The 27935-nt window shown below is 35.7% G+C and overlaps 1 protein-coding gene across 5 annotated transcripts; it reads right to left on the bottom strand.

Moving 5' to 3' along the window:
- Positions 1 to 389: 389 nt before the first annotated feature.
- CCNC (cyclin C) lies at positions 390 to 27050 on the bottom strand. 5 transcript variants are annotated; one of them, XM_011973678.1, is made up of 12 exons: positions 26456 to 27050; positions 20813 to 20919; positions 19574 to 19658; positions 19335 to 19404; positions 16492 to 16543; positions 9871 to 9926; positions 9036 to 9071; positions 8260 to 8351; positions 7559 to 7623; positions 4438 to 4517; positions 3143 to 3261; positions 390 to 1617 (listed from the first exon to the last, which is right to left on the bottom strand). In XM_011973678.1, exons 1-12 carry the CDS (start codon positions 26485 to 26487, stop codon positions 1563 to 1565), a joined length of 849 nt encoding a protein of 282 aa, XP_011829068.1. In that variant the 5' UTR covers positions 26488 to 27050; the 3' UTR covers positions 390 to 1562. The 5 variants fall into 5 exon arrangements, with proteins under 5 accessions (XP_011829068.1, XP_011829066.1, XP_011829069.1 ...); XM_011973676.1 differs by having other exon boundaries at positions 7559 to 7626; XM_011973679.1 differs by having other exon boundaries at positions 7559 to 7626; positions 26678 to 26779.
- Between the last annotated feature and the right edge of the window lie 885 nt (positions 27051 to 27935).

A 27935-nucleotide genomic window follows, 5' to 3' on the forward strand; every position in this document is an offset into this window, starting at 1 on the left:
ACTCCTGTATGTTGTTTTAAATTTTCCACAATAAGAGACTGAAAACAAAACTATGAGGCATGGTATTAATTTTAAAAATAAAAACTTAAAAGACTATAGGTCTTACCTAAGCCCAACATTAATTCCTTCAGACCTGAGGAGAGCTTTTTTTCTTATTAAGCCTAGGAAACCTATATATGTCATCAGTCTTGACTTTACACATAGTCTCCCTTTCCAGCTCATCTGATACTCTCCATCAGGAATATATTTTCTATTTAAAATCTGTTTATAAATGATTTGAAATTACCCCCTTGACAACCTATAAAAGGCTTTAACACTTAACTAAAGGAAGAATTCTCAAAAAACAACATCAGGCAAATTCAAAAAGATAAATTCAAGACACTAGTCGATACAGCTGGAGAAGTTACTTTTATTCTTGCAGTTTTATACTAGGAAGTCAACATTTAATTTAATAAGCCATCATCCACAATTGATTAAAAATGTTTAATCCTTAAATTGTACATCAATATCCTATGACTCCAAATTTTATTTCTTACTCTCCTTCAAGTCTGAAGAAAATGATTAATTTGCTAAGTTCCACAGACAGTACAGTCCCACTGACATAACATTTAGTATGATGTCCTACTCTCGTATTAGAATTAAGGATAGCCAGTATCAAACTGGCCTGAAACCTGATTGTGTTCCTGGTTCAGAATACCTGTAGTAAATTTGTAAATCCACACCAAGACACAACATTAAACTAGGGTGTGTATATCTTATAAAAAACTTTTCACAGTAAAAATCAACGTTAAAATTTTACCAAATTCCAACATTATGGGTTTTGAATCCAATTAAGCTTTCAAAATGCCTGATTAGCTGTGAATTAATTATAAATAACTTCATGTAGTTTGCCCAGCATTTCAAAATGGTTATGGACTATAACGTTTAAAATGTCAAAGTATGCTATACATATTGCACTTTTCTGCTAGGCTGGGCTAGTATCTTCCATGGCAAGATCCTCAAACTATTGAGTAAAATATACTTTTAAATCAATATAGGTACTTGATTAATTTCCCTGAAATTATCAACATCATTACCAAAATCTTCCAGGATTTTGTAAGATTTGATTCCTTAAATACAGTTTTAAAGTTAAACTTACAGAGGGAAAAAACCCCTCATATATTGACTGTAAATTTTACGTCCTTTTTTGGTCCCTCAACGACCAAAGAGAATTTTAAACAAATTATGCTTCATGTTTCCTGGCTTAATAAAAAGCTACAATTTTTATTATCCAAATTAAGAAATATTATACTAATCAAAAGCTATTAATTTTGAAATGTCTATGTATGTCTGTCTGTAGGTCCCCTTAGAACCTTTCCAAACATTTATAATCAAGAGATTTTAATCAATTATGTACTAGAATCATATTAAAGAAAAACTTATTTTGCAAAAATAAAATCACTTTCCAATATGCTTGACAGAAACAAGCTATTCATTTTCATTTGTGTTCCACTGAAGACATTACTGAAATCTGTCCAATGGTTTATTTCCAAGTGGTCCACTACGGAATTCTTCGGAATGTTTTAAGATTGGCTGTAGCTAGAGTTCTGACTTCCATTTGGACCCTGCTCTCCTTCACTGTTCAAATGGGGAAGAAAAAGATTTTATACCAATTAAAAGATCCATTTTTACACCCTGATAAGCCTACTGACTTTTAAATTCATTATTCTGTGGCACAACTATACAAAATAAAGACATTCCTCATTATAAGACATGTGAAAAATTAAAATCCAGAAGACTAACATTTGGTTTTATGTTTTTATTCTTATATAACTTTGTGCCCTCACACATAACAAACATTCTGGAAGTTAGTGTCCATATATACTCAAAAACTTTAAACTAGGGTATGGGATTTCATTGTTATTACAGGTATCACTCAACATAGAGATTACAGCTTCTTCTAAACAAATTTCCTATAAAATTAAGTCTTACATATAAAATCCTATTCCTACTATTTATGAAAAACAAGAAGTGTTCTTCAAAAAAAAAAAAACAAAAAATCAAAACTGTTGTTCAAAGGCACAATAAAATCATACATAAATATAGCAAACCTTTATAAGTCAGCAAGAAATATGGTAATTTCCTGGAAAATGCTGAATACTTAAAATAAAAATGCTGAATACTTAAAAATAACTAAAACTGAAAATACCAGTAACTTTGGCAATAGGATTATTGCCTTATCTTGTCCACCATCATCTTGCAGCTTCAGGCCCTGCCACTAGTGGAGAATCACTCAGGGAATTTCTGCAAAAAATGCATCCAAAGGTAGCTGTTTGAATGACTGCCTTAAACAGCTCCTTGAAGAAAGTATTAACTTTTTCCAAATTGTAACATTAACTTATCAGTAGCAATCCATAAATCTATCTTGCTATATAACAATCATTTTTCTAAAGAAACAATTAAAATGGATGGCATTTCTTTATTTCCCTTCTGACTTTTTCTCCCTGCCCCAAATGAACTGATACACAGTGAGGGCGGAGAACCACTGAACTAAATGAATAGATCTTACTTAAAACATACACACACACACACATACACACACACACCCCCCGCCAATAACAGCAGCAAAAACCCTCTTAGCACAGGTGATTCATTATTAGCAAAAATATATTCTTATGTGCTGTGGATCTTAGGGTCACTTTAAAACCAAAATTCTTTATCTTTACAATATCAGATCATTCACTGAAATTTTTGAAAATTGCTACTGAAATTTATAAAACAGGACAATAGCTGGCAGTGGGAAAAAAAAAAAAAGATGGCACAGAGTCAAACTGACATGAAACTACTATAGTTCTGAATTCTGCCCTGAATTTCGGATGAACTTGCCTAATTCTGTCAGCTTTAAATTCATGGTATATGACCATATGTTGAGAGATACCTGTAATATACCTTCACTGCATTAGGAAAAGTTACTAATCAGATTAGCGATTTTTTTAAAATGAGACATTTTCAATCAAATCACAAATTTAAAAAATTAAATTAACATGGATCATGAAGTTTTGGAAGAAATGTTTTAAAAACTACAAAACAACATAATCTAAGAAAAATATGGTAAGTATGATATATAATTAAATGACATCAATAATTAAAGTCTACAAAGTACCTGTTTGGAGGTGGTTTTGGTTTCGGCATCTTACTAAGAATGGTTGCCATCTCTTTTCTCTCATCGAAATTCTTCCACTGCTCATATAGTTTTAAAATAACCCTGATTATTTCCAAAATCTAGAAGAAAATATTTGGGAAGTTCTCAGTGGCAAAAACAAGCAACATTTATTATATAAAGAGTGCGCATCACTTACTACACAACCCTCAGAAAAGAGTAGTCTCTGTCCTTAAATCCTGATAAATTTGAAAGCAGTATTTTTCACCACAATGCTGTTTAGGATTTTCCTTCTAGCCTCTCATTTTTCAGCATGTGTGCATTGTCCATTCTTATCTATCTCTGCAGTTGATTTCCTTCCATCTGATGATATCTTTTAAACGGAAACATACTAAGAATAAAGGTTCTAATCATGAGGGAATACACCATTATAGAGCACACTCCTCTAGTATAAATTATTTTAAACAACTTAATGGGGGGGTAGTGCACAAAAGATGTTTTGATTCTCTGTTAACTACACATACATTAAGGTGTTCAAAAACTGGCAGCTACAAATTTGAAATAACTAGTTTCCAAATTAGCCGTTTTTTCCCACCTGAGTAGAACCTAACCTTAGGATTAATTTTAATGCATCTAACACTTGAGCACAAAAGCTAGAAACACAGCAAAAGCCACTTTGCCAGGAGATAGGCTGTGTTACAGAAGTTCACGTAGTATTCAGTGGTTACCAGGGAGCTTTTAAAATAATCCTGGGAATTAGAGGCTACTTTGCAACCAATCAAACCAAAGTTTACCATTCTGTTTAATCCTAAACTGAAAAGAGATACATAGCTTAAATAATCAGTATTAACTCTTCCTACCAAACTTTTTTTTTTTTTTTAAGACGGAGTCTTGCTCTGTTGCCCAGGCTCACATGCAGTGGCATGATCTAAGCTTACTGCAACCTCCGCCTCCCAGGTTCAAGCAATTCTGTCTTAGCCTCCCGAGTAGCTGGGAGTACAGGTGCATGCCACCACACCCGGCTAATTTTTGTATTTTTAGTAGAAATGCGGTTTCACCATATTGGTCAGGCTAGTCTTGAACTCCTGACCTCAGGTGATCCGCCCACCTAGGCCTCCCAAAGTGCTGGGATTACAGGCATGAACCACCACACCCAGCCCATGTTTCTTAATATTTTGTAACCAATAATCTTCTTAGCCTGGTGGACATCATAAGATTTTAGGCTCATGGTAAGTACATACGACATTAATTTTTAAACATTCAAGTTTACATACAACTAAGGGAATTTTACAGAATACCTTTTCCATATCCACAGAAAGCTCAGCAAACCATTGCCTGGCATCTTTCTGCTGTACAACACAGGCTACATGTAGGCAAGCTGAAATGAAAATGAAAGACAACTATCCATGTTTAACTGCAAACACAGAATATGACCTAACAAAGATTTTTCACTGAAAAATTTCCTGTGTATTTTCCAACACTCTTTAAAAAAAATTAAACAGCTACATATGAGAGTTACCATTGACCACCTCAACAATGTAATCCGAGACAGAAAAAATTACTAGAGTAATTACATCAAGTTCTTGACATCTGGTCCTCGCTGCGTGCTAGTCACGGTGCAGTTGCCTTGAGAGTCAGGCAAGTTAAAGAGGAAAAACATTCAATGAGGAGAATGGAAAAGGGAAGTTATCTCTGAGTAGTGTACAAAGCAGCAGTTAAACTGCACCCAGAAGTCAGTGCGACAAAACAAACAAAAATGTCAATTAATACACTAGGTTTTAACAATGTTGACTATATTTCCACATTTCAGTTAAAAGCAGTGTTGCCTCGTCTTTTTTCTTCCTTTTCATTATTAGCATATGATCAAGTTATGTGAAAGCTGGGCACATCCTTACAGAATTCAGTGTTGTAATCAAATAAAAGTTAGAAAAAAAATGTAATATACTGTATACAAAATTAGTTATATATGTTATATACAATATAAACTAACAAAAGAGAACAATCTACATCACAACTTTGCCTAAAACAATTTCTACTGAGCAGTCTGGATATCCTGAACTGACCCCAGCTTAAGTTATACTCCTTGGTCTGGTTATCCATATGTCTTTGCTAAGGATGACATTCTAAGCAAATAGCAACTCAAATGTGAACTGACACACTGGTTGCCCTAAGTCAAGCAAAGCTATGAGTAGGGCTTAAGTCAAGAAGGGGTTAAAAAACTAAAGGACTAAAATGATAAAAACAGGAAATTAAAATACAGTGGACAATGCTATTAACATGGGCATGCACAGAGTACACTGGAGATCGAGAAAGCATCCTAAACCCAGACTGAGGTGATGCCGAAAGGGTGGGGGAGGGTCACTGAAGAGGAGATATCTAAGCCAAGTCTTAACAACAAAAAAAATAAGAGTGGGAGAAGAGAATAATATGTATATCAATTGGGAGATGAATTCGGCTGGCTCCAGGTTTCTCAATCTTGGCACTACTGACATCTTAGGTTGAACAATTCTCTGATACTGTCTTGAATACTACAAGGTGCTTGGCAGCATCCCTGGCTTCTACGCACTAGATGCCAGTAGCACCCTACCCTAGTTATGACAACTAAAACCAAACATTGCCAAATGTCCCCTCAGGGCAAAATTATCCCCAGGTGAAACCACTAGCTTCACTCAACAGTTTGGAGGATAGATAGGCTCTCTGAGGGTGGGAGTGCTGTAGGCTAATAAGCCAGTTAGGAGACTGCTGTGGTAACATGGATAGAAATGAGATGACTATGAGATTACAGAAGGAACAATTGAGATGAAGGCACAAAATGTATTGGTAAACAACTACATGTGGGTATTGAGAGAGATGAAAGGGCCTAACTGCTGGGTTTCCAACTAAGGTATATAACTCGTGCTATTCACCAAGCTGGCAAAGACATTAAAAGGAGGAACATATTTTGGGGCAAAGTAATGAGCTCAATCCTCATCATGAGGCTGAGGTGCTGCTGGGATGCCAAGTGGAGCTATGTAAAAGGCAGATGGATATAAAGAACTGAAAAGTGGCAAGATCTTGGCTAAATAAAGAAATTTAAATGTTTCAGCACATAAGTGATAGTAGAAGCCATGAATCTCATGGAAAGTATCCAAGAAGAAAACTGCAGGGATGGCAAAGATGTGACACATGTTGTTATCCCTTCCTTCCTACCTATAGAGATCCCAGTATTCGTACCCGCTGAACCCAGACACCACTTCAAAAATCCTTTCAAATCCAGTCCTTTCAGGGAGCTGCCAGTAATAGAGAAGTGTAAGTATAACCTATTTGTCAGCCCTGATGTAAGAAGGCCAAGAAACATCAACATTTAAGGAATAATTAACAACTGAACAAAGACAAACCAATGGAAAATAAGACGGGAAAATCAAGAGGATGGAGTTACAAAAATCAATAGAAGGGGCTGGGCACGGTGGCTCATGCCTGTAATCCCAGCATTTTGAGAGGCCAAGGAGGGTGGATCACCTGAGGTCAGGAATTCAAGACCAGCCTGGCCAACATGGTGAAACCTCATCTCTACTAAAAATACAAAAATTAGCCAGGTATGGTGGTGTATACCTATAATCCTCCTGGAGCTACTCAGGAGGCTGAGGCAGAAGAATCGCTTGAATCCAGGAGGCAGAGGTTGCAGTGAGCTGAGATCACACCACTGCACTCCAGCCTGGGAGACAGCGAGACTCCATCTCAAAAAAAAAAAAAAAAAAAAAATCAACAGAAGGAAAAGGAACAAAATTAACAAGTGCCCAATATATAACAGGCATTATTTGGTGCTGTACAAGCTATCTCATTTAATTCTTCAAATGGCTCAGTGGAATTACTAGTATTCTCTCCATTTTACAATTAAGGAAACAAACACGGAAAGGTCAGATAATTTTCCCACAATTGTAAAGGAAGTAAAGTTTAAGCCTAGGACTATCTGACTCCACCCATTACAGCACTGCTTTCCACAGACAGTAGAATGAATGTATCTAACGTCTTCCTCCAGCCAAGCATTATGGACCACAGATGCTCCTTTACGCAACCTCTGAGTACTTGTTTGGGCTCAAGATATGAAAGGCCCAATTATTTTACATGCTACAACTAATATTAGCTGGCTTAATTCTGAACTTTTCCCTCTAAATAAACAAATATGTTCTATTCAGACACTGATTAAAACTATTTTGAATGGTTTAAAAAAAAAACTTACCAAAAAAAGGGGGTGGGGGAATAATAATCCTGTTTTGTGACAGTTGCAGTTCATATTATTGAAAGTTCACATGCAAGGATTAGTCTATTACTTCATGGAACATAAAAACACAAAGTACAACAGGGTGAAATTTAGTTTAGGGATGACCTAAATAGGTTTATAACTAATTTAACTAATAAAGGCACACCATGCTTACATACCTAAAGCTATCATGAAAGGAGGATACAGTAGGCAAAGATCCGTTCTGTAGGTATCATTCACTATCCTCCTATAGAAATGTAAATCATATTATTACTGAAAGCAGAACTACCTCATCTGGTTGTACATTTCCTCCAGAGAGGGCCAGATTTCTCATCTTTGCACACATTTATTTCCTTTTATATTACTGAAGCACAGCTATAAAAGTGAAAACATCAAGGCAAAAGGATGGATACATGAATGTGATAACAAATAAGCACGTATCAATGAATAAAATTACAGCTAAATATATTTTAAATTTCAAAATCTCATAACAAATTATAAACACATTTTTCTAATTTTTGAAAAATCAAATTAGAAAAACAGAAATTATACAGTAAATTTATATGTATGTTGCATACTACCAAAAAGTATTCTGATTACTTTAAAGATAGCTTCAGTCTTAATTTTTATGTTAACAGTCTGTGTTTTGTATAAAATTAAATTTTAATAGGTATATTTATGGAACAGATAATTTAGGATTGTTTTCATTTTGGCATTTACACCACTATAGTTATTAAAATTCAACAAGTGGTATTTTGCTCAACATAAAATATCTTGGGGCAATAGTTTAATGACTTTAAAAATACTGGACTTCATATTTAATTGTCAACCTTCCTATCTAATAACACGTTACACTATTAATAACTTCTGTTCTAATTACCATGCAAGGGGAAGCAACATGTCTTCTTGGCCCATGTCCTGCACATACTGGAGCAAAGGTCTATAAGGATGATACACTATCAAGCAACAATCCTAGAAACAGTTTAAAAAATGTGTATGTATAAAAAACAGATTTATTACAACACAAAAATGTTATCATCACCCAACTGATTTGTAATTGTGTATTTCAAAGTGAATTTCACTAACTCATGCTTGCTTCCCTTTTATTCTCTTAAGCAAGCAGTATGACAGCCCTAAACTCTACTATAATAGTGAAGGCAGTGCTCTCTCTGGAATATACCTTGATAAATCGGTTGGCAGTCAGTCAGCATCCATTCATTCCCTTAGAGACTCAAAGTGTCACATCTGCAACACACTGAAACCTCTTATTAGCCTATAAATCCATAATTCCCAACTGGAGGAGCAGAATTCTGCCAAAGACATAATCTATCTTTAAATAACACTGCACGCACACACAAATTGTGCACTAATTTACGGTGGTTTAATGTCCTGACTTGTCTGTTTGTAATCCTTTCATTATAGTTACTTACTATAGAACTGAAAAATTTTCTCATCCCTAAGTAGGATATACAAATTATTTTACAGGCATCAGAGAGACTCTAGATGCTAATATAAATAGGCTACCATGATTTCACCATCACATATCAGGTGGATGGTTTTAAAATGTACCTCCCTAAAATAATTTCTTTAAATAATTTCCAACTTCATTAAATTTTAAAAATGTTTTAATCTATTAATCACAGAAGATTTACTTACCATTAGTTCTAAAAGATAGAATTCACATTCTAATATCTGTTGAAAACAAAGATTATCAATGAAATGTTAATATGAAACCAAATTAGATAAGTCCATCCACTTAATCTAACATAAATTACAGACATTATAGTAATTATTAAAAATGTTTACTAAAAAGTTTTTAAAATCCAGACAATAAACATAGTTTATATTAAAATAAATATCTGCAATAAAAAATTACTATATTATACATGCAATTATGATTATAAAGATTTTAATCCTTGTAAGGAAAAGCCAGCTTCTCACAATCATTCTTACTACTCACTTTTATTTAAAATATCCTGTAAAACCATCAGATTTTCCAGTATACTTTCTAATACAATTATTTCTACTTAATTAAAAAAATGTAACTTAAAGAGAATAAACAAATCCCTTGCAAGGTGGAAAAAGGACATACCTATTAAAATGTCAATGAAAACTCACCTTATATTTCATATTGTTCCATTAGTTTTTAATCCCAGCTGAATAGTAGTATCACCTGGGAGCTTTTACACAGTACCAATGTTGGGAGCCCCAAGCCTGAAAATTCTGATTTTGTTGTTCTGGAAAGGATCCAACATCAGTATTATTTACAAGTTCCCAAGGTGATTTAATGAGCAGCCAGGGTTGATAATCACTACTATGAAGTATTTTTTTAAATGGTAAAAGTTATTTAGCTTTAATTTAGAATAATGTCTGTATTTATGTAATATTTGAAACTGCCATTTCTAGGAAACTACTAAATTTAGTCTAATATAGTATAGAGCTAGTTTATATATAGCTTTGATAAGTGTTCTATTTTATACCATATACTTACATGATTCATCCTATAAGGAAATTCCTTTGGAAAGGCATATGAAAATCTAGTTTTTACTGCAGAAAAAAAAACAAAAAACAATTTAAACTGAGAAAATGGGAAATGAATTAACTCAAAATTCCATTAACAGAGCAGAATATTAGAGGGTAGAACAAAATTATTTTCAGTAGGAATTCTTGGCAATACTTAGGGACGCAGATTTTTATTTATTTTCAGGGAAGGGGAAAGACTAGGTGGCAGGACACCCTACACAGCTTCAATTTTATATTTACTACCTTGAGAAAGGGTTCTGATGTTTAAAAAAGAAAAAGATCAGGAAAAAAAAAATCACTGGCTTTTATATTTCTAAAATCTTTTTAGCTATAGAATGGTATTCTTCTGTTTTCCAGTGATTGCGCTTAGAAGGAACACGGGGGTTACATATGTGTTTACAATATATATAGTTGGTAAAACATATACATATAAAATATTGGGAGGATAGTATACCAAAAAAATGTTAACAGTGGTTATCTGTGAGATTTAAGAACTTTTTACCAATCTGCACTTTCTAAACTTTTTACAATGACCAGGTATTTATCAAAATATATATTTTAATAAAAGCATTAATATATGTGCAAAGGTCTCTAGAGTTTTTTTAAACTCTAGAGTAACACTAAAGTTACTCAAAGTAGTAGTAGTAACACATAAAGTAGTACTCTATTATCTATTACTTTATTGGTTAGTCACTAAAGTACAAATGAAAAAACAATGTTAACCATCAATCCCCCATCTCTTTAAAATGGTGTGAGCATATACATATAAGTACCATTTGAGAAATTGTATTTAAGCCATTATGACACATTTAATTCAACCAAGTATTTACTGACAGGTCCTAAAAAATATTTGGTGTCAGCTTCCATTTGCAGAAAGCCCAAGTGATCTCACTGAAATTAAAAGAAATTCCATTTCTAACCAGGCACGGTGGCTCATGCCTGTAATCCCAGCACTTTGGGAGGCCAAGGCAGGTGGATCACCTAAGGTAAGGAGTTCCAGACCAGCCTGGCCAACATGGTAAAACCCCATCTCTACTAAAAATACAAAAATTAGCCAAGTGTAGTGGCATGCGCCTGTAGTCCCGGCTACTCGGGAGGCCGAGGCAGGAGAATCCCTTGAACCTGGGAGGTGGAGGGTACAGTGAGCTGAGAACACACCACTGCACTTCAGCCTGGGTGACAGAGTGAGACTCCATCTCAAAAAAAAGGAAAAGAAATTCCATTCCTTCTATGCAGTATATTTTCAAAAAGATTTGTTTTGCAAATTAAGTGCCCTACAGCTAATTTAGATGCGTAATATCTGCCAGGATTTGAAACCTAGAAAAATTTAAACTTGACATTAGTAAATTTATAATCTTTCCTTTCTTCTCTCCTTTATTTAAATTAAGACGTACCTATTAAGGTTTCTGAGTTTTACAAATCCTTGTGATGTAAAGTATACCAGCAAAACAGGTTCTTATATAATGGTAGACAATCAACAAAGTAAAATTACCTCTGTATATAAAACAAATCTACATCCCCATCCCCTGGACCTGGACACTAACACCTCTATTGAGAATATATTTACCTGATACTGTCACAACATATCTGTTACTCCACGCTAAAACTGCTCTGCATTTTTTTCTATCTTTTAATCCTTTTCTTCCAACTTGGAGAAAAATGCCTCCCTCCTCTCTATTGTTTGTCTTACCACTTATACATTTGTTATCATCTATTCAATTGATAACTCCTACTATTTTTTTTCATCTTTAACCTTTCCTCCTTCAGTAAATCTTCCATCACATACTGATATGCTCAAACTTCCCTTGAAAAAAGCAAAACAAACTCTACCTCATTATATTCCTCTGCCTTTTATTTTTGTGGACTAAAAAACTGAGATCATGCACAGTTCTCTTATACCCACCGTTATAGACTTGCCAGCCTCCGGAACTGTGAGAAATAAATGTCTGCTGTGAAAGCCACCCAGTCTATGGTACTTTCTCATATTAGCCCAAGTGGACTAAGACATGCCTTCACCCAGCTTCCCCTACTACTAACATCTTACGTTAGTATGGTGCATTTGATACAATTACTGACCCAATATTGAAATGTTATTATTAACTAAACTCTGTACTTTGTTCAGATCTCCTTAGTTTGTACCAATGTCCTTTTTCTATCCTAGGGTCTCATCTAGGATACCACATTACATTTATTTGTCACGTTTCCTCAGACTGTTTGGCTGTGACTGTTTTCTAGCCTTTCCTTGTTTTTGATGACTTTGACAGTTTTTAGGAGTACCAGTCAAGTATTTTGTTGAATGCTCCTCTACTGGAATTTGTCTGATGTTTTTCTCATTAGACTAGAGAACATGGGTTTTTGACAGGAAGACCACAGAGATAAAGTACCATCTTCATCATATCACATCACGGATACATGGTATTAATGTGATTTATCACTGTTGCTATTGACCTTGATCGCCTGGCTAAGGCAGTATTTGTCAGGTTTCCCCACTGTAAAGTTACTTTTCTCCTCCCTTTCCATATGTACACACTAGCAGGAAGTTAACATGTATAGCCAACACCTTACGAGTGGGAGTTATGCTCCCTCTACTTGAGGGCAGGGTAGCTACATATATTATTTGGAATTCTTCAGCATGGAAGACATGTCTCTTCTCCTTCATTTATTTATATCAGTATGGACTCATAGATATTTAGTTTATACTTTAAGTTACTACTCAATGCTATTTTTAAAATTTTGATGGTCAAATTATTTCAGTTTTGGTCAGTGGGAGCTCTCTTAGTTGGCTCCTATATCCTTCTGACATATCCTGATCAATGTAGGTTTTTGTTTTTCTTGTTTGTTTTGAATACTTCTTTATTACTGGCATTATGAGATGGTCCAGGTCCATCTTGTGTATTTCTTGCCCCAGTCCTAGAATCAGCCATTTCTCCAAGGAGCCCTGGTACCTTTTATTGGAGAATTTTATTAGAAACCGAGACATGGGTACTAGGTGAGCTCACCGCTACTGAGATGTCATTGCTTATAGACTCTTTCAGCTGAGAAAGCCAAGAAGTACACACATTAACCCATTTATATACACATATCTATAAGTATTTCTATATGTAACCATCCATATTGTATTAAGGTACAGGAGTTCATGCTGTTTCCAGCCCTTTGTTTATCTGTAAATTCCCACTCCAACAATGAGAAACCCGGCTCTCAAACATTTGCTATTGATTTACGTAATTGTTTAATTCCCATATACATGTATAACATTATCAGAATTGTTAACTTGGACACCCACAGGTAACAACTTTATCAACTAGAGTACAGTGCTTATGTGTAGTTCCTTTTGCCTGTACTCTTACACTCTAATCATTTCCAAAGCTACTTATGTCAACACCTTTCCCCCAATTCCTTTCACTGAAGTCGTTTCATATATTTGTAATATAGTTAGACTATTCCTTTCTCAGCACCTACTCACTTCTTAATTTCTTGCAATCTGGCTTCTACCTCTACCCCTACATTGTTAATAACACTATGCTCTCTCTCAAAATCTGTTTTCTTCTTTGGTTCACATCTTTTTTTATGCAGCATAAGACATTGTGCAACTCTTTTATTTTTATTTTTATTTTTAGAGACAGAGTCTTACTCCGTTGCCCAGGCTGGAGTGCAGTGGCATAATCACAGCTTACTGCAACCTTGAACTCCTGGGCTCAGGCAACCCTCCCACTTCAGCCTAGTTGAGTAGACAGGACTACAGGAGTAGCTAGGACCACAGGTGTGTACCACCATGCCCAGTTAGTTTTTCTTTAATTTTTTGCAGAGTTGGAATCTTGCTATGTTGTCCAGGCTGGTCGTGAACTCCTGTTCTAAAGCAATCCTCCTGCTCCAGCCTCCCAAAGTGTTCAGATTATAGGCAGGAACCACCATGCCTGACCTGTGCAACTCTTAAATGTTATCAAATTCCAAATTTCTACTGCTGGCCTCACATTTTTAAGAGGATGTTCTACTGACATATTTATGGTTAGAATGTCAAAGATTAAATTTAATTCTTTTAAGAACTCACTTAGTTTCTCTTTTTCGGTACCACCTACAGCTCCCCAATCCCCAGGCAAAAAACCTCAAAATACATTTCTGACTCTTCTTAAATCCCTTCCTTTTACAAGTCCTGCTGACTCTATTGCTCAAATCTGGCTCGTTTGTTCTTCTTGTTGGCTGCCAATATTAGTTTAAGCCTTCATTAGTGTTCACTGGGATGATTTCAGCAACTTAAAAATTATTTTTTCCACTTTAAACTTGTTAGGTTTTATTTCTCACAGCACCCTGTGGTAAGTGACGGCACTCAATACAGTTTGCAGTTTCACTGTATTTCAGAAGGTTTTTGTTTTTAAATTGTGTTAAGATACACAAAACTTTTGCAAAACTGAAACTCTGTACCCATTAAACAATCACTCCCTATACCACCCTTCCTCCAGCCCTATCATTCTACTTTCTATCTCTATTAATTTGACTACCCTTAAGTATTCCACATAAGTGTAATCACACAATATGTCTTTTTGTTACTGGCTTATTTAACTTACCATAATGTCTGCAAGGTTCATCCATGTTGTGGGATGTAAATAACTTTAAAATTTGTCTAACTCTACCTGCCCTCTCCTCCAATTCATCTTACATAATTCTGTCAGATTTACCTTCCTAATGTACAATGCCAGCATTACCCGCATGTGTAAAAATAAATAAAACTGGCCAGGCACAGTGGCTCACGCTTGTAATCTCAGCACTTTGGGAGGCCTGAGGTGAGGAGTTTAAGACCAGCCTGGCCAAAATGGTGAAACCCCATCTCTACTAAAAATACAAAAATTAGCCCGGCGTGGTGGCACACACCTGTAATCCCAGCTACTAGGGAAGATAAGGCAGGAGAATCGCTTGAACGTGGGAGGCAGAGGTTGCAGTGAGCCAAGATCGTGCCACTGCACTCCAGACTGAGTGGCTGAGCGAGACTCTGTCTCAAATAACTAACTAACTAACTTTCATTACTGTCAATAGAACAAAGTGCAGATTCCTTCATTTAGCACTGAAGGCCTTCTATTAGCTGATATTAGTCAGGTAAGGATTTTTCCCCACTATTTCCTTACTCAACATACAGTTAATCTAACTCATGAGCTTTCCCTATTTGACTAAACTATTCAATATTCTTAGACTGTCTATCTCCTGCATTTCCCCAGTTCAACTTTCTGCACCAAATTCTACTTAATCCTTTCTGGATTCATGAAGCAACCTTTTCCCACCCAAAACATTCACAGCATTCTCTGTAATTCTCTTATACTATTTATTTCCTTCTGTATTAATATTTTTATGTGTCTGTCTTATTTTTTTTGTCCTTAAATTCCTTGTATTTTATCTTGGTACCAATGCCACTGCACTGGTACAGTGGTTTCCAGTGATAATGATGTTGTTGTCATTGAAGATGATGATGATAGCCCCTAAAATTTACTGAGTATTGTGGACCAATATATGTCCCCCTCCAAAATTCATACGTCGAAGCCCTAACTCCTAGTACCTCAGAATTTGACTGTATTTGGAGAGAGGGCCTTTAAAGGGATAAGATTAAATGAGGACAGGCTGGACGCAGTGGCTCACACCTGTAATCCCAACACTTTGGGAGGCTGAGGCTAGTGGATCACGACGTCAGGAGCTTGAGACTAGTCTGGCCAACATGGTGAAACCCGTCTCTACTAAAAAATACAAAAATGAGCTGGGCATGGTGGCACATGCCTGTAGTCCCAGCTACTCAGGAGGCTGAGGCAGGAGAGTTACTTGAACCCGGGAGGCGGAAGTTGAAGTGAGCCAAGATGGCACCAGTGTACTCCAGCCTGGGCAACAGAGCGAGGCTCTGTCTCAAAAAGAAAAGAAAAAAAAGATTAAATGAGGACATAAGAGTGGGGCCTAATTCTGTGAGACTATTGTCCTCACATGAAGAAGATGGCAAACCAGGAGTGTGTGTGCTCCGAGAAAGATCCATGTGAGAATAACCAGACACCTTGATCTTGGATTTCCACGCTCTAAAACTGTGAGAAAATACACTTCTGTTGTTTAAGCCACCTATTCTGTGGCATTTTGTTACAGCAGCCTCAGCAAAGTAACATACTAGGCAAGGCACTGTTCTAAAAGCTTTATAAATATTAACTCATTTGGTCCTCATAACAACCCAACAACACAGGAACGGGTTTGCACATAGATACTAATATCCACCCATAAGAATGACATAATAGTCATTAGAAAACAATATAATAAAACTAGAAAACATAATTTTTTGTTTACTCTTATAAGATAAAAAGCCACTGAGTTGATGTTTTTGGATTGATTATTACTATCCATTTTAACATTACAAGTATTATCTTTATAACTTTTTTTAAAAAAACCTTTTTTAGTTCGATTTTTTGCCAAATACACTAGACATAAAGGTATCCTCAGGAAATTTAATAAAGCCAACCAATCTCTCATATGTCTCATAAACTAAAAAAAAAAAAAGAAAAAAAAAATTCTGTGTAATCTGGAGCTTTCTTTAGAATTACATCCTTAAAGCAGATACACTTTTTGCACTTACATACAGAAGTAGCAGCAGCAATCAATCTTGTATTTGAAACTACTCCAAATTCCTAAAGAAAGAAAAGCAGGTACATGTTAACCCAATGAATCTAAGGGTATCTGAACTCTATTCAAAACAGGATTTCCTTGCTCCCCTGTTTACATTCTGTTCACCTTCTACCCACTTGAGGCGTGAAGTACTTAAACCCCTAAATGTACAGGTTGATTACTGCTTATCTGACATGCTTAGGATCAGAAATTTTTCTGATTTAGGAATATTTTGCATTACACTGGTTGAGCATCCCTAATCTAAAAATCTGAAATCCAAAATGTTCCAATGAGCATTCCTTTGAATGTCCTGTTGGCGCTCAAAAAGCTTTAAATTTTGGAGCATTTAGGATTTTCAGATTAGGGATAGTCTGCCTGTATTACCTTTTCCCCAAATTGCTACAACTTAAGACAAATTTTAAAATAATTTTGTAATTTAATAACAATAAAAAGTACCAAATTAGAAACCAAATCTTAAGGTCATAGTGTCAGTTTTAGGACTTAAATTAGTTTCCAAGAAGATTATTTACATTCTATACTTAATTGCAAGAATACTAAGTATGTTTCCTATTCAATTCAACCTGTACTAACAGATACTTCATGCCATTTTATGATAAAACAGTCGCATCTGTGAATAAGATAAACCTTAATTAATAGACTTCCAAAGTCAGTTCCCGTTTCCTCTTTCAAATGAATAACCCCCATTGTGAAAATACTAAAACTTACTATGATCCACCTTATATATACTATTTCATCTATTGCCTAAGATTCCTAAAGCCTTCACTTCATTTTAAAATAAAAAAATCAAGAGTTGGTTTCTTATCCAACAAAAGGAGCTAAACTAAAAATCTATTTAAATACCTTTAGCCTACATCCTTATCCTGTGTAGGGGAAATGTATGTGTAGTAACATATTTGTTTTACATTTAAACCTCCAACTATACTAACTGAAAAGAAAAAGTAAAAGCCTGAAACATGTTCTTAAATGAGATTTCTATACAATTTCCATAAAACTAGAGAAAATACAGAAAGATTTGGTCACAGAGATAAAAAATAATAATAATAATAATAATGCTACCACCAAATCTGAAAGACTACATTCTCTTTCTCAGGAATAATTTTTTTTTTTTTCCAGATGGAATCTTGCTCTGTTGCCCAGGCTGGAGTACAGTGGCACAGTCTTGGCTCACTGCAACCTCCACCTCCTGGGTTCAAGCGATTCTCGTGCTTCAGCCTCCCTAGTAGCTGGGATTACAGGCATCTGCCACCACATCCGGCTAATTTTTGTATTTTTAGTAGAGACAGGATTTTGCCATGTTGGTTAGGCTGGTCTCAAACTCCTGACCTCAGGTGATCCGCCCGCCTCAGCCTCCCAAAGTGCTGGGATTACAGGTGTGAGCCACTACACCCAGCCTAGGAATAATTCTTTATCCAAAACTGAAAGGGAAAACTTTCATTTGGTAAATCACATCACAGAGTTCTATTCAGTAAATCAAATAACAATATTTAACAAATAAGATAGATTAAAATCCTCAAATTAATCTACAAGATTAAATGTTTATAAAGATTTTTTGTCTTGGTCCGCCATACTGCCTGTGCTTAAGAGACTTAAAATTAAATTATTACCTAGTAATATTTAAATAAAATCAAATATTATGTAGTATTAGAATTATTAGAATCAGAAAACTCAATCCGTAAGGACCTTTAATAGACACTTTCTTTTCCATTAAAGAACTTAACAAAAACAAAGCTGATTCTGCCTTCTTAAACTACCACTCACAATTAGAAAACATAAACTTCTAGAAAGCTTGTCTTAATATTATTTCTAACAGAGTCAATTGTCATTATTTAGGTAATAGTTGGGAAAGATGTCATGGATAGTCTTAAATCATGGCTAAAACAAAACTAAATCAAAGTAGCTACCAAAAGGAATATAAACTTACTAGGTAAAAATCACATTCAGTATTCAAGAATACAATTCTAAGAATACAACTCTAAGACATTATCCAAAAATAGAAACATAATGCAAAGATTTCACACCACCAAAGACTACATTAATTATTTATGAAAAACAGCCAATATCTGCTATTATTTTCTGGACTTTAGCTTTTTCGAAAATACTACAAAAGTAAAAAAATTGAACAGAAATTCAGTCTCTGCTACAAGTTCCTATCTATCTTTTCTCCCTCACCTAATTTCTCTACGCTCATAACCTCAACTTTTACTTGTTAGAATCTATATAGCTATAGCTTCCCCTAATCCTTGCCTTCCTTCTGGCTTGGTAGGCAGCCAATCATCAGGATGATGGGAGGGAAGACAGGAGAAGATAAGCATATGGGTGAGAAGCATAAGGGACATTCTCAGGTTATGGTAGGCAAGCTGTGGTACTTACTGAATACTACTCAGTGCCAAACAATAAATGTCTCAAAGGCAGCAGAGGAAAGTAGTTAAGAACACAGGATTGCTAAGGAGACTCCCATGGTTCAAACATGGGCTCTGACACTTACTAGCTGTATAATCTTAAGCAAGTTCTTCATCTCTCTCTGTCTCAGTTTCCTCATTTATAAAATGGGACTACTACTAGTATGCATTCCAGTTTGTTAGGAAGATTAAGTCAGTTGGTACACAGTAAGTGCTGTATGTGTCTGTTAAGTGAATATATAAGGATATGTATATATTTCTTTGATTTTGTACAATTTTAGTATTTTGCATACATTACCATTTATTAATTTGACACAGGCAATGTGAAAACTGGGGCAGATTAACCATCATACATTGACTATACTTTGATGAAGAACAGAAAATTGTTTTATACCTCTACTTTGGATGCCAAAAACACACATGTAGGAGCCATTAATACAGGATCTATACTTTTCAGAGAATACCTAAAATATGATAAAACAAAGTTAAATATCATTCATATAGAAAACACACTGGGAAAAAATCAAGATAACTCTATGGCAGACACATGATTCATTTACACTGTGCTAAGGTTCATCAACATTAGATAAGAGTTCAAATAAATAAAATAAAATAAAATAAAAATAATCCTACCTGGCATAGAATCTCTTGAAATATACCGTAGCAGTGGCAATAACTTGTTGTCTTAATTTAAGATGTTCACCTAATGCTTGGATAACTAAAAGGTAAATAATGAAATTTTAAATGTATCTTCTGGTATCATTATAATATTAACATTGAACAGTAACTTCCAATTGATTAAATCATAATTATGTTCATTTTTAACAAAGGGAAAAACCTACACATGCTCTATGTGAGTCACAGTGGTCTAACACTAAGACTTGCAAATGTGTTAAGAAAATATATAGGTATGCATAAACAACAACAAAACAATAACAAAACAGAAATTGTCCCACAGCAAAAAATTATTCATCCATTAAGGAAGTTGAATAAGTATTTCCCCTCTATCTTCTAAATATTTTAAATGCTTTTCATATTATCTTTAAAATAAATATAAAAAGAAAATATTAGACACCTATGAAACTTGTTAATACTACCACTTTTTTGTTGTTTTGAGACAGAGTCTCATTCTGTCGCCCAGGCTGGAATGCAGTAGTGCGATCTTGGCTCACTACAATCTCCACCTCCCAGGTTCAAGTGATTCTTGTGTACCACGTCCAGCTAATTTTTGTATTTTTAGTAGAGAGGGGATTTCACCATGTTGGCCAGGCTCATCTAACTCCTGGCCTCAAGTGATCCACCCACCTCTGCCTCCCTAAGTGCTAAGATTACCACACTTAGCTTTATACGGCTCACCAAAAAAAAAAAAATTCATAATGAATCCTCAAAAAAAAAAAAAAAAAAAAAAAAACCCAGAGAGATAAGTTTACAAAATAGTGAACTGAAAGTTAAAAAAATTATGTGACAAACCTACTACATGTCAGAGTAAAGATATATCCCTAATCTTCTTCCCTTCAAAGCAAAGTTCTAAGAGAAATGACCACTACAGGATGCCAATCCAAAGAATCATTTATCCTCAAAGTACTTTGCTTTAGCCAACCTTGAACTGGGTCTAATAATTATTACAAAGCCTTAGGGAGATTAGGTAACACTTCTAAATTGTCTTAAGTGCCTGTAATATGTAAAATTCACACAAAAAAACTTTATTTGGATCACTAAAAAGAAACAGAAATGAATACGTTGTAAAAAGAACACCTGTATAAATAAAAATGTTAGGTATGCACTAAAACAGTTTACAAATTACCACACAAAAACATTTTAATTCACAGGTAACCAACTATACAATCTCAAACAATTTTTTAAAAAGTTTACCATTTGTAAAAAATATTTGTAACTTCCAATATTCTTCCTCTGAGAGAAACTTTAAATCCTTTTGGCGCTCCTTCAACAGATCTTGTTTATCCAAAATCCATTGCAAACTAGAAAAGACATGTTACAGAAAATCAACAAGCAAGGTCAGGGAAAACACTCTAAGATTGAACACATTGTTCATATTCTGAGAAGTACAAAGAGCAAAACGTAACCTTAAAGACAATTATTTGTCACATTTCTTGAAATGTGACTAATAATTATCTCACTAATAAATGTAAATATGTCCTGAAAAAAATTCTGCTCTAATCTTTTCCTTCTTCCTCCTTAGTCTGTTACCAGCTTGTATTTCACTGATTCTGACTCTGATATCAAGATATGTCTTACAATCTGTGATGCCTTCGTGTTATAATTGGCAGCATGTTTATTCTTTCTTAGTGATGTAAGATAACGGTGGAATTATTTGGCACCAATCGATGGTGGCTTAGATTTGAGGAAGTATATAGTTTTTCAGCTGTTCATGGGTAACTATGGCATTTAATTTCCTTACTTCACAAATCTAATTATATTAAAAACTGCCTCAGAATGTGTTACACTGATAGCCTCCTCCTCTTGCCTAGTCAAGTGTGCTATTTTTAACCAGAGATATGAAATTGACATGACTCAAAGAAAAAACGATCTTGAAGCTGTGTTTGTCATTCAATATGTATTCCAAGTCTTATGTCAATTAACTTGTTGTTCAGCAGTCTTTCATACAGCTTTATGGATGGATCATTATTTAGCCAATCTCTACTGATGGAAATACAGGTTATCATTTTTCACCCATATTTTCTAATACCCTTAAGGGCTTTTTTCCTTCAATTTATGATCCATCTGGAATTTATTTTGGTACAAAGTAGGGATCCAGCTAAAATTTTGTCAAATGCTTATCCAAATGCGCTGAGGTATTTCCTGATTTATAATTCTATCATTATACTTGGATCTTCTTTATAATTTCCTATTTTTTCTTGTTCATATGCTGTGCTATTTTAAAACACAGAAAATTAAGTAATTAATAGCTGGTATAAAAAAATACTGCCTTGCTACTATTTCCTGAATGATATGCTTCTTAATGAATATCTTTGTAATTCTCCTTGCATATTTGATTAATAATATATTTGAAATAACTTCCCAGAAGTAGGATTAGTGTTGCTGGTAATTCATTGATACACATTGTCAGTTTACCCTCCAAAAACATTATACCAATTTCCATTTGTATTAACAGTTCATGAGTGAAACTTACAATATTTAATCCTGGCTGGGCATGGTGGCTCATGCCTGTAATTCCAGCACTCTGGGAGGCCAAGGTGGGCCGATCACCTGAGGTCAGGAGTTTGAGACCAGCCTGACCGATATGGTGAAACTCTGTCTCTACTAACATTACAAAAATTAGCTGGACGTGGTGGCGTGTGCCTGTAGTCCCAGCTACTTGGGAGGCTGAGACAGGAGAATTGCTTGAACCCGGGAGGTGGAAGCTACAGTGAGTTGAGATCATACCACTGCACTCCAGCCTGGTGGACAGAGACTCTGTCTCAAAAAAAAAAAAAAAAAAAAAAAAAAAAAATTAATCCTATGGGTTACTGCCACTTTTAAATATTTTGCAACTTAAAGGCAAAGTAGTACGTCACTGTTTCTTTTCCCTGTAGTTTACTTTTGAGGTTAAACATCTTTCTCTGTCTTTATTGGTCATATACAGTTCTTCTTTTGTATAATGTTAATTCTAATATGACCATTTTTCTAATGGTATTACCGATTTTTTTAATGATTAAGAGATTCTTCTCATCTAAAATTTGTACAGTATGAATAATAAATCACTTGTTTGACAAATAAGTGCAAAATTTCTCCCAAGTTTAAATATCTCTCAGTATTTAATTATTTGTAATACAGAAATCTGAATCACTTACTTAAATCTATCTTTTACTTTCATGTTTGTCAGGCATAGCAAGGTCTTTCCTGATTCAAAATGATAAACAATTCACCCGTATTTTCCAATACCCTTAAGGGCTTTTTTCCTTCAATTAATGATCCATCTGGAATTTATTTTGGTACAAAGTATAAAGTTGGGATCCAGCTAAATATTTTGTCAAATGCTTATCCAAATGCGCTAAGTTATCTTCTGATTTATAATTCTATCACTATACTTGGATCTTCTTTATAATTTCCTATTTTTTTCTTGTTCATATACTGTGCTATTTTAAAACACAGAAAATTAAGTAATGAATATCTGGTATGAAAAATACTTCCTTGCTACTGTTCTCCTGAAAATTTCTGACATTTTATCACAATTATTATTCTAAGACCCAAACTTAAGAAGCATTATGTCAAGTCCTAAAAAAGAATATCCATTCAAATTTTGTGATTGCATTACATTTAAAGATCAATATAGGGAGAAATGACATCTTACCAAGAATTCAAACTTTATTAAAATCTGTATGTGCCACTATGGACTTTTAAAGTTTTCTTCCTACAGGTTCTGTATATTTCTTTATATTTTTCCCTCTGTATTTTATATTTTCTGTTGCTAATGTAAATTATACTTCCCTATCCATTTTTAAAAAGCTTTTATTTTTGTATTTTATAACTGGTCACCTTATTAAACCTTTATTATTTCTAATAACTTCTCAATTAACTGAGTTTTCTCATTAATTTTATTTCCACGTATTGATAATTTTGTCATTGTTTTGTCATTCTTTCTATATCTCCTTTGTATCAATTGTATTCACTAGTATACTGGTAAAATCTTAAATAGGCACCCTAATTATCCCAATGTTTTACCACTGCTGATGCTTTGATATGTTTTTCATGTTAAGGAAGCATCCTGTTTCTGTTTTAGTAAGAGCTTTAGTCAAGGATAAATGTTGAATTGCATTAGTTTTTTAATACCTTTACTGCTTCATTGACTATATTTCTATAATAAAATCCACTGTCACGTTTTATACTTTCAATGTAATGTTAGACTGTATTTGGTAATAATTCATTTACATGTTTGCATCAGTATTCAAAAGTGAGACTGTTTTTAGTGTTCCCTTTGCTAGATTTTTCTGTAAGTGTTATCATGGCTTTGTAAAGGAAAGCTTTTCTTCTTTCTGTATGAAATGGAACAATTTCAAAAGGAGATTCTCTTGAAAGATGGAAAGTATTTACCCATGAAATAAGGCATAGCTCTTGGGTAATACTCTTAACTTGCTTTAGCTTTCAAATTTAAAACCCTGGAGATAACCCAAAAGTACCCTTGGGTTTACTTTTCTCATTCCTAATTTTGTATTTTTGTATCATTCCTTTTTCCCCTGATTTAACTAGCAGTAGTTTCGTCTACCGTTTTTGTTTACTCTAAGAATGATCTTTTATAATTTTTTTCCTTTTAATATATTAGCATCAGTGTTATCTATTTTAAGATCTTCTTCATGTTTCTTTAGGCTTATTTCATGTTTCCTTCTTAGTATTATTAAATAGAATATTTCTATTAGCTCTCAATTATTCAGGATATTGATTTTCTAATACATTCAAGCTTTGGTTACATTCCATATATGGTAATATTATGATGTTATTTTATAGATATTAAGTAACTGTATTTTCAGTTTCCTTTTTCACACAATAAAGTATCCACAGTTAGTTTTGTAGTTTCTATTTTTGTTACTCCTTCATTAATGCATTCAATCAACCCAGCAAATACTTAGTCCCCTTCTAGTTCATTTTGGTCACAGACTGTGTTTTGTTCTACTTCAACTACATTGTGGTTTGCTAATTAATTTCATCCCCACAGAGTCATTTTATGTTTTTAAAAAGATAAATTTCATAAATTTCACAAACATTTTATGAATTTTCCTCAGAGCTGTGTATGCAGGATAAACTAAAAAAATTTATAAATACTGCATTTCATCAAATTTAAGATTACATCTAGGATTCATCATTATTTCATATGCTATGAAAGAAACTGCCATGCTCATTTCAAAGATGTTAAAGTGTGAAAATATGCATCTTAGAAGCATGAAATATAGCATATTTAATGTCAATTGCCCTCTTTCACCAAATTCAGCTAAAACAATGGCCTTTCATAATCTTTTCGTTTGTTTTTCCAGAATTGTCTTGTCTTCCATACTTGTTACCTTTTCCAGATAAGAAACTCTATGACTGCTCAAGGGATCTGAGCAAGGCAAAGTGATCCCTTCTTTTAGGAGTATTTGAATTGGGAGAATAGTTTCAAAGAAGTACACTTAACTTTGTAATAATTTTATATTTGAAAAGTGAAAAAATGTTTTTATAATGCTATGAATAAATGAAAGCATAATGAGAACACCATTGAAAAAAGGAGCTTTTTTTTAAGTTGAAAAACTGACAAATCAACAGTCAGCTACTTGTCAATTCTCTCAGCTTCTTTCAAAGTTTATCAGAATCTCTCTTCTCCACTACCTAAATTTTTTTTTCAGGAGCTCTAACTCCAATACCTAAACTTTCGATACTTTAATTTTGCCCAAGCAATATTTCAGTGTGTGAAAACAATGCAACATATATATAATACACACACACACACATATATATACACACACATACACATATGATCAGTTGCCTGCCTCTTTAACATGTCATCTCCACAGAATCACTTTATAGCAAGAGGAAAACCTGCTTTTCCTTAAATAGGTTACCGAGTTCATTGTTTCTTTTTTCTCCTTGCAAAGGGCTAAAAAAATGAACATCAGGAACAGATCCTATTCACAGAATCGAAATTTAAATTACTTACTAATGCTTTCTTAGCATAAAAAATTATACTAAGATACCTTCTTTGTCAAGTTCTGTTCATCTTTCAACTATACAGTGGAAAGCCTACTCAATGTTCAATTAACCCCATCACGCACCTTCCTGCCTGCTTAAACAAATGTATTTAGAGATAAATGTTTTTAATATTATTCTAGCTCTCACATAGTCACTGACAGAAACAAGAACTTATTCATGAAAAAGGTTAAAGAAATAGAGAAACAAAATCACTGGAAAAATACGCCTTTAAAACAAAATATAAGGCACAGGCTAACGAAATGGATAAGTTTAGAGGGCACCTGCCCTACACCTTATCAATATAAAACTCCATCTAGACATAAAGTACTGGCAAGAAGAGGTTAGTAGGCAGAAACAAGCCAGACTCTCTCCTCTCCTCAGAATATTAAATCCACTCAAGATATACAGTGAATGACAAAAGACCACGACGCCGATCACCCGAAGAAATCCCAAGCAAAAGCACGCCACAACTGTCCTGAACAGGTAGCCTCACAGTCTTGAGCTGAGTCACACTTCCCGTACCTGTGCCCACTCTATCCGACCCCCCGCGGCCTAGTTAAACTAAAAATCCGAAATTAAACTCTGAAACGTTCCTTCCTGGGAGACTAAACTCTCTCCCACCCCTCCCCCTCACAGATCCTTCCCTCCCCGAAACGGGCTGGGGGCGGGGAGGGGAGTCGCCTCAGAAAAGAGCATCTTGCTTCTGGCCGCTGCCGTCTCCCCTGAGGACCCCGGCACTCGGAACTGAGCCGGGATCCAGGCCCAAGGGAGTCGCAGGCCCCGTCCTCACAGCCCCCCAAAAACCGGCCCCAGGTGAGAAGACGTAAGATCACTTACTAGTGGGAGCTCTGCCAAAAGTTCCCTGCCATGGAACACAGCTTGCCCTGATAAAAAAGCACCAGCCGGCGGAGCGGCCCGCGGAGCGACCATAGACCCAGCCCGTCCTGTAACCGCGCTCCTCGATCAAATCAGCTCGGCTCGACTCCGCTCCGCGGCGGCGACGGCGAAAGGAAGAGGATGGCCCCCTAGTCTCCTTCACGCCGGCCGACAACACTCAACTGTGCAAACCCGTTCCTATCGACAAAAGTTCCGGCCCGCGGTAGCGGAGGGAGCCGGCGGGGAGGTGCTGACCTGTAGGGGCGCTGAGATAGAAGAGAACTAGTGCTCACGAGAGCTCACGGCGGTTGGAAGGCTCTCGCGAGAGCGTCTTGCCGGTTCTGGCCGGGGGCCCACGGCGCTCGGTCTCCTGTACTCAGCACTGGAGTTGCTGAGTAGGGGTCTAACCTGGGCGAAGTGGCTGAGTTCCGGGGTTCTGTTATTACCTCTTCCAGGACTTCAAAAACAGAACAATGGCATTGTAATAAAATATAAGATTTTGTGACTTATTTTACCTGTGATTGGAAACAGAAATAAATGAAGATGACTTTGTTCTCACGGATCAAGTTTTTTTTGTTGTTGTTTTTGTTCTTTGTTTTTTTTACCTTGCTCTGCCGTCCAGGCTGGAGTGCAGTGGCGTGATCCCGGCTCACTGCAAGCTCCGCCTCCAGGAGTTCGAGCGATTCTCCTGCCTCAGCCTCCTTCCCGAGTAGCTGGGACTACAGGCGCGCACCACCACGCCCGGCGAATTTTTGTATTTTTAGTAGAGATAGGGTTTCACCATGTTGCCCAGGATAGTCTCAAACTCCTGACCTCGTGATCCGCCCGCCTCGACCTCCTAAAGTGCTGGGATTACAGGCGTGAGCTACCGCGCACGGCCTATTTATTACTTTTGAGACAGAGTCTGGGTCTGTCACCCAGGATGGAGTGCAGTGGCACAATCTTGGCTCACAGCAACCTCTGCCTTTCGAGTTCAAGTGATTCTGCTGCCTCAGCCTCCCAGGTAGCTGGGATTACGGGGATTACAGGCGCGTGCCACCACGTCCATCTAATCTTTGTATTTTTAGTAGAGAGGGGATTTCGCCAGGCTGGTCTGGAACTCCTGACCTCAGGTGATCCATTCGCCTCAGCCTCCCAAAATGCTGGAATTAACAGGCGTGAGCTACCAGCCAGGCCCGGCCTGGATCAAGCGATTTCTTTCTTTTTCTTTTCTTTTTTTTTTTTTTTTTTTTTGAGACAGACTCTTGCTCTTTCACCCAGGCTGGAGTGCGGTGGTGCTATCTAGGCTTACTGCATCCTCTGCCTCCCAGGTTCAAGAGATTCTCCTGCCTCAGCCTCCCAAGTAGCTGCGACTACAGTCGCGCACCACCACGCCCAGCTAATTTTTGTATTTTTAGTAGAGGCGGGGTTTCACCATGTTGGTCAGGATGGTCTGGATCTC

Source organism: Mandrillus leucophaeus, unplaced genomic scaffold, assembly GCF_000951045.1.
Source record: "Mandrillus leucophaeus isolate KB7577 unplaced genomic scaffold, Mleu.le_1.0 Scaffold1392, whole genome shotgun sequence".
Lineage (NCBI taxonomy): Eukaryota > Metazoa > Chordata > Mammalia > Primates > Cercopithecidae > Mandrillus > Mandrillus leucophaeus.

Excerpts from the sequence above, each read along its gene's own strand:
- CCNC (XM_011973676.1), bottom strand. The coding sequence starts at position 26,487 with ATGGCAGGGAACTTTTGGCAGAGCTCCCACTA. Across the intron at positions 20,920-26,455 it reads TTTTGGCAGAGCTCCCACTA|TTTGCAATGGATTTTGGATA; the intron begins GTAAGTGATCTT and ends TGTCTTTTCTAG. Across the intron at positions 3,262-4,437 it reads TTTCTGTGGATATGGAAAAG|ATTTTGGAAATAATCAGGGT; the intron begins GTATTCTGTAAA and ends ATTTTCTTCTAG.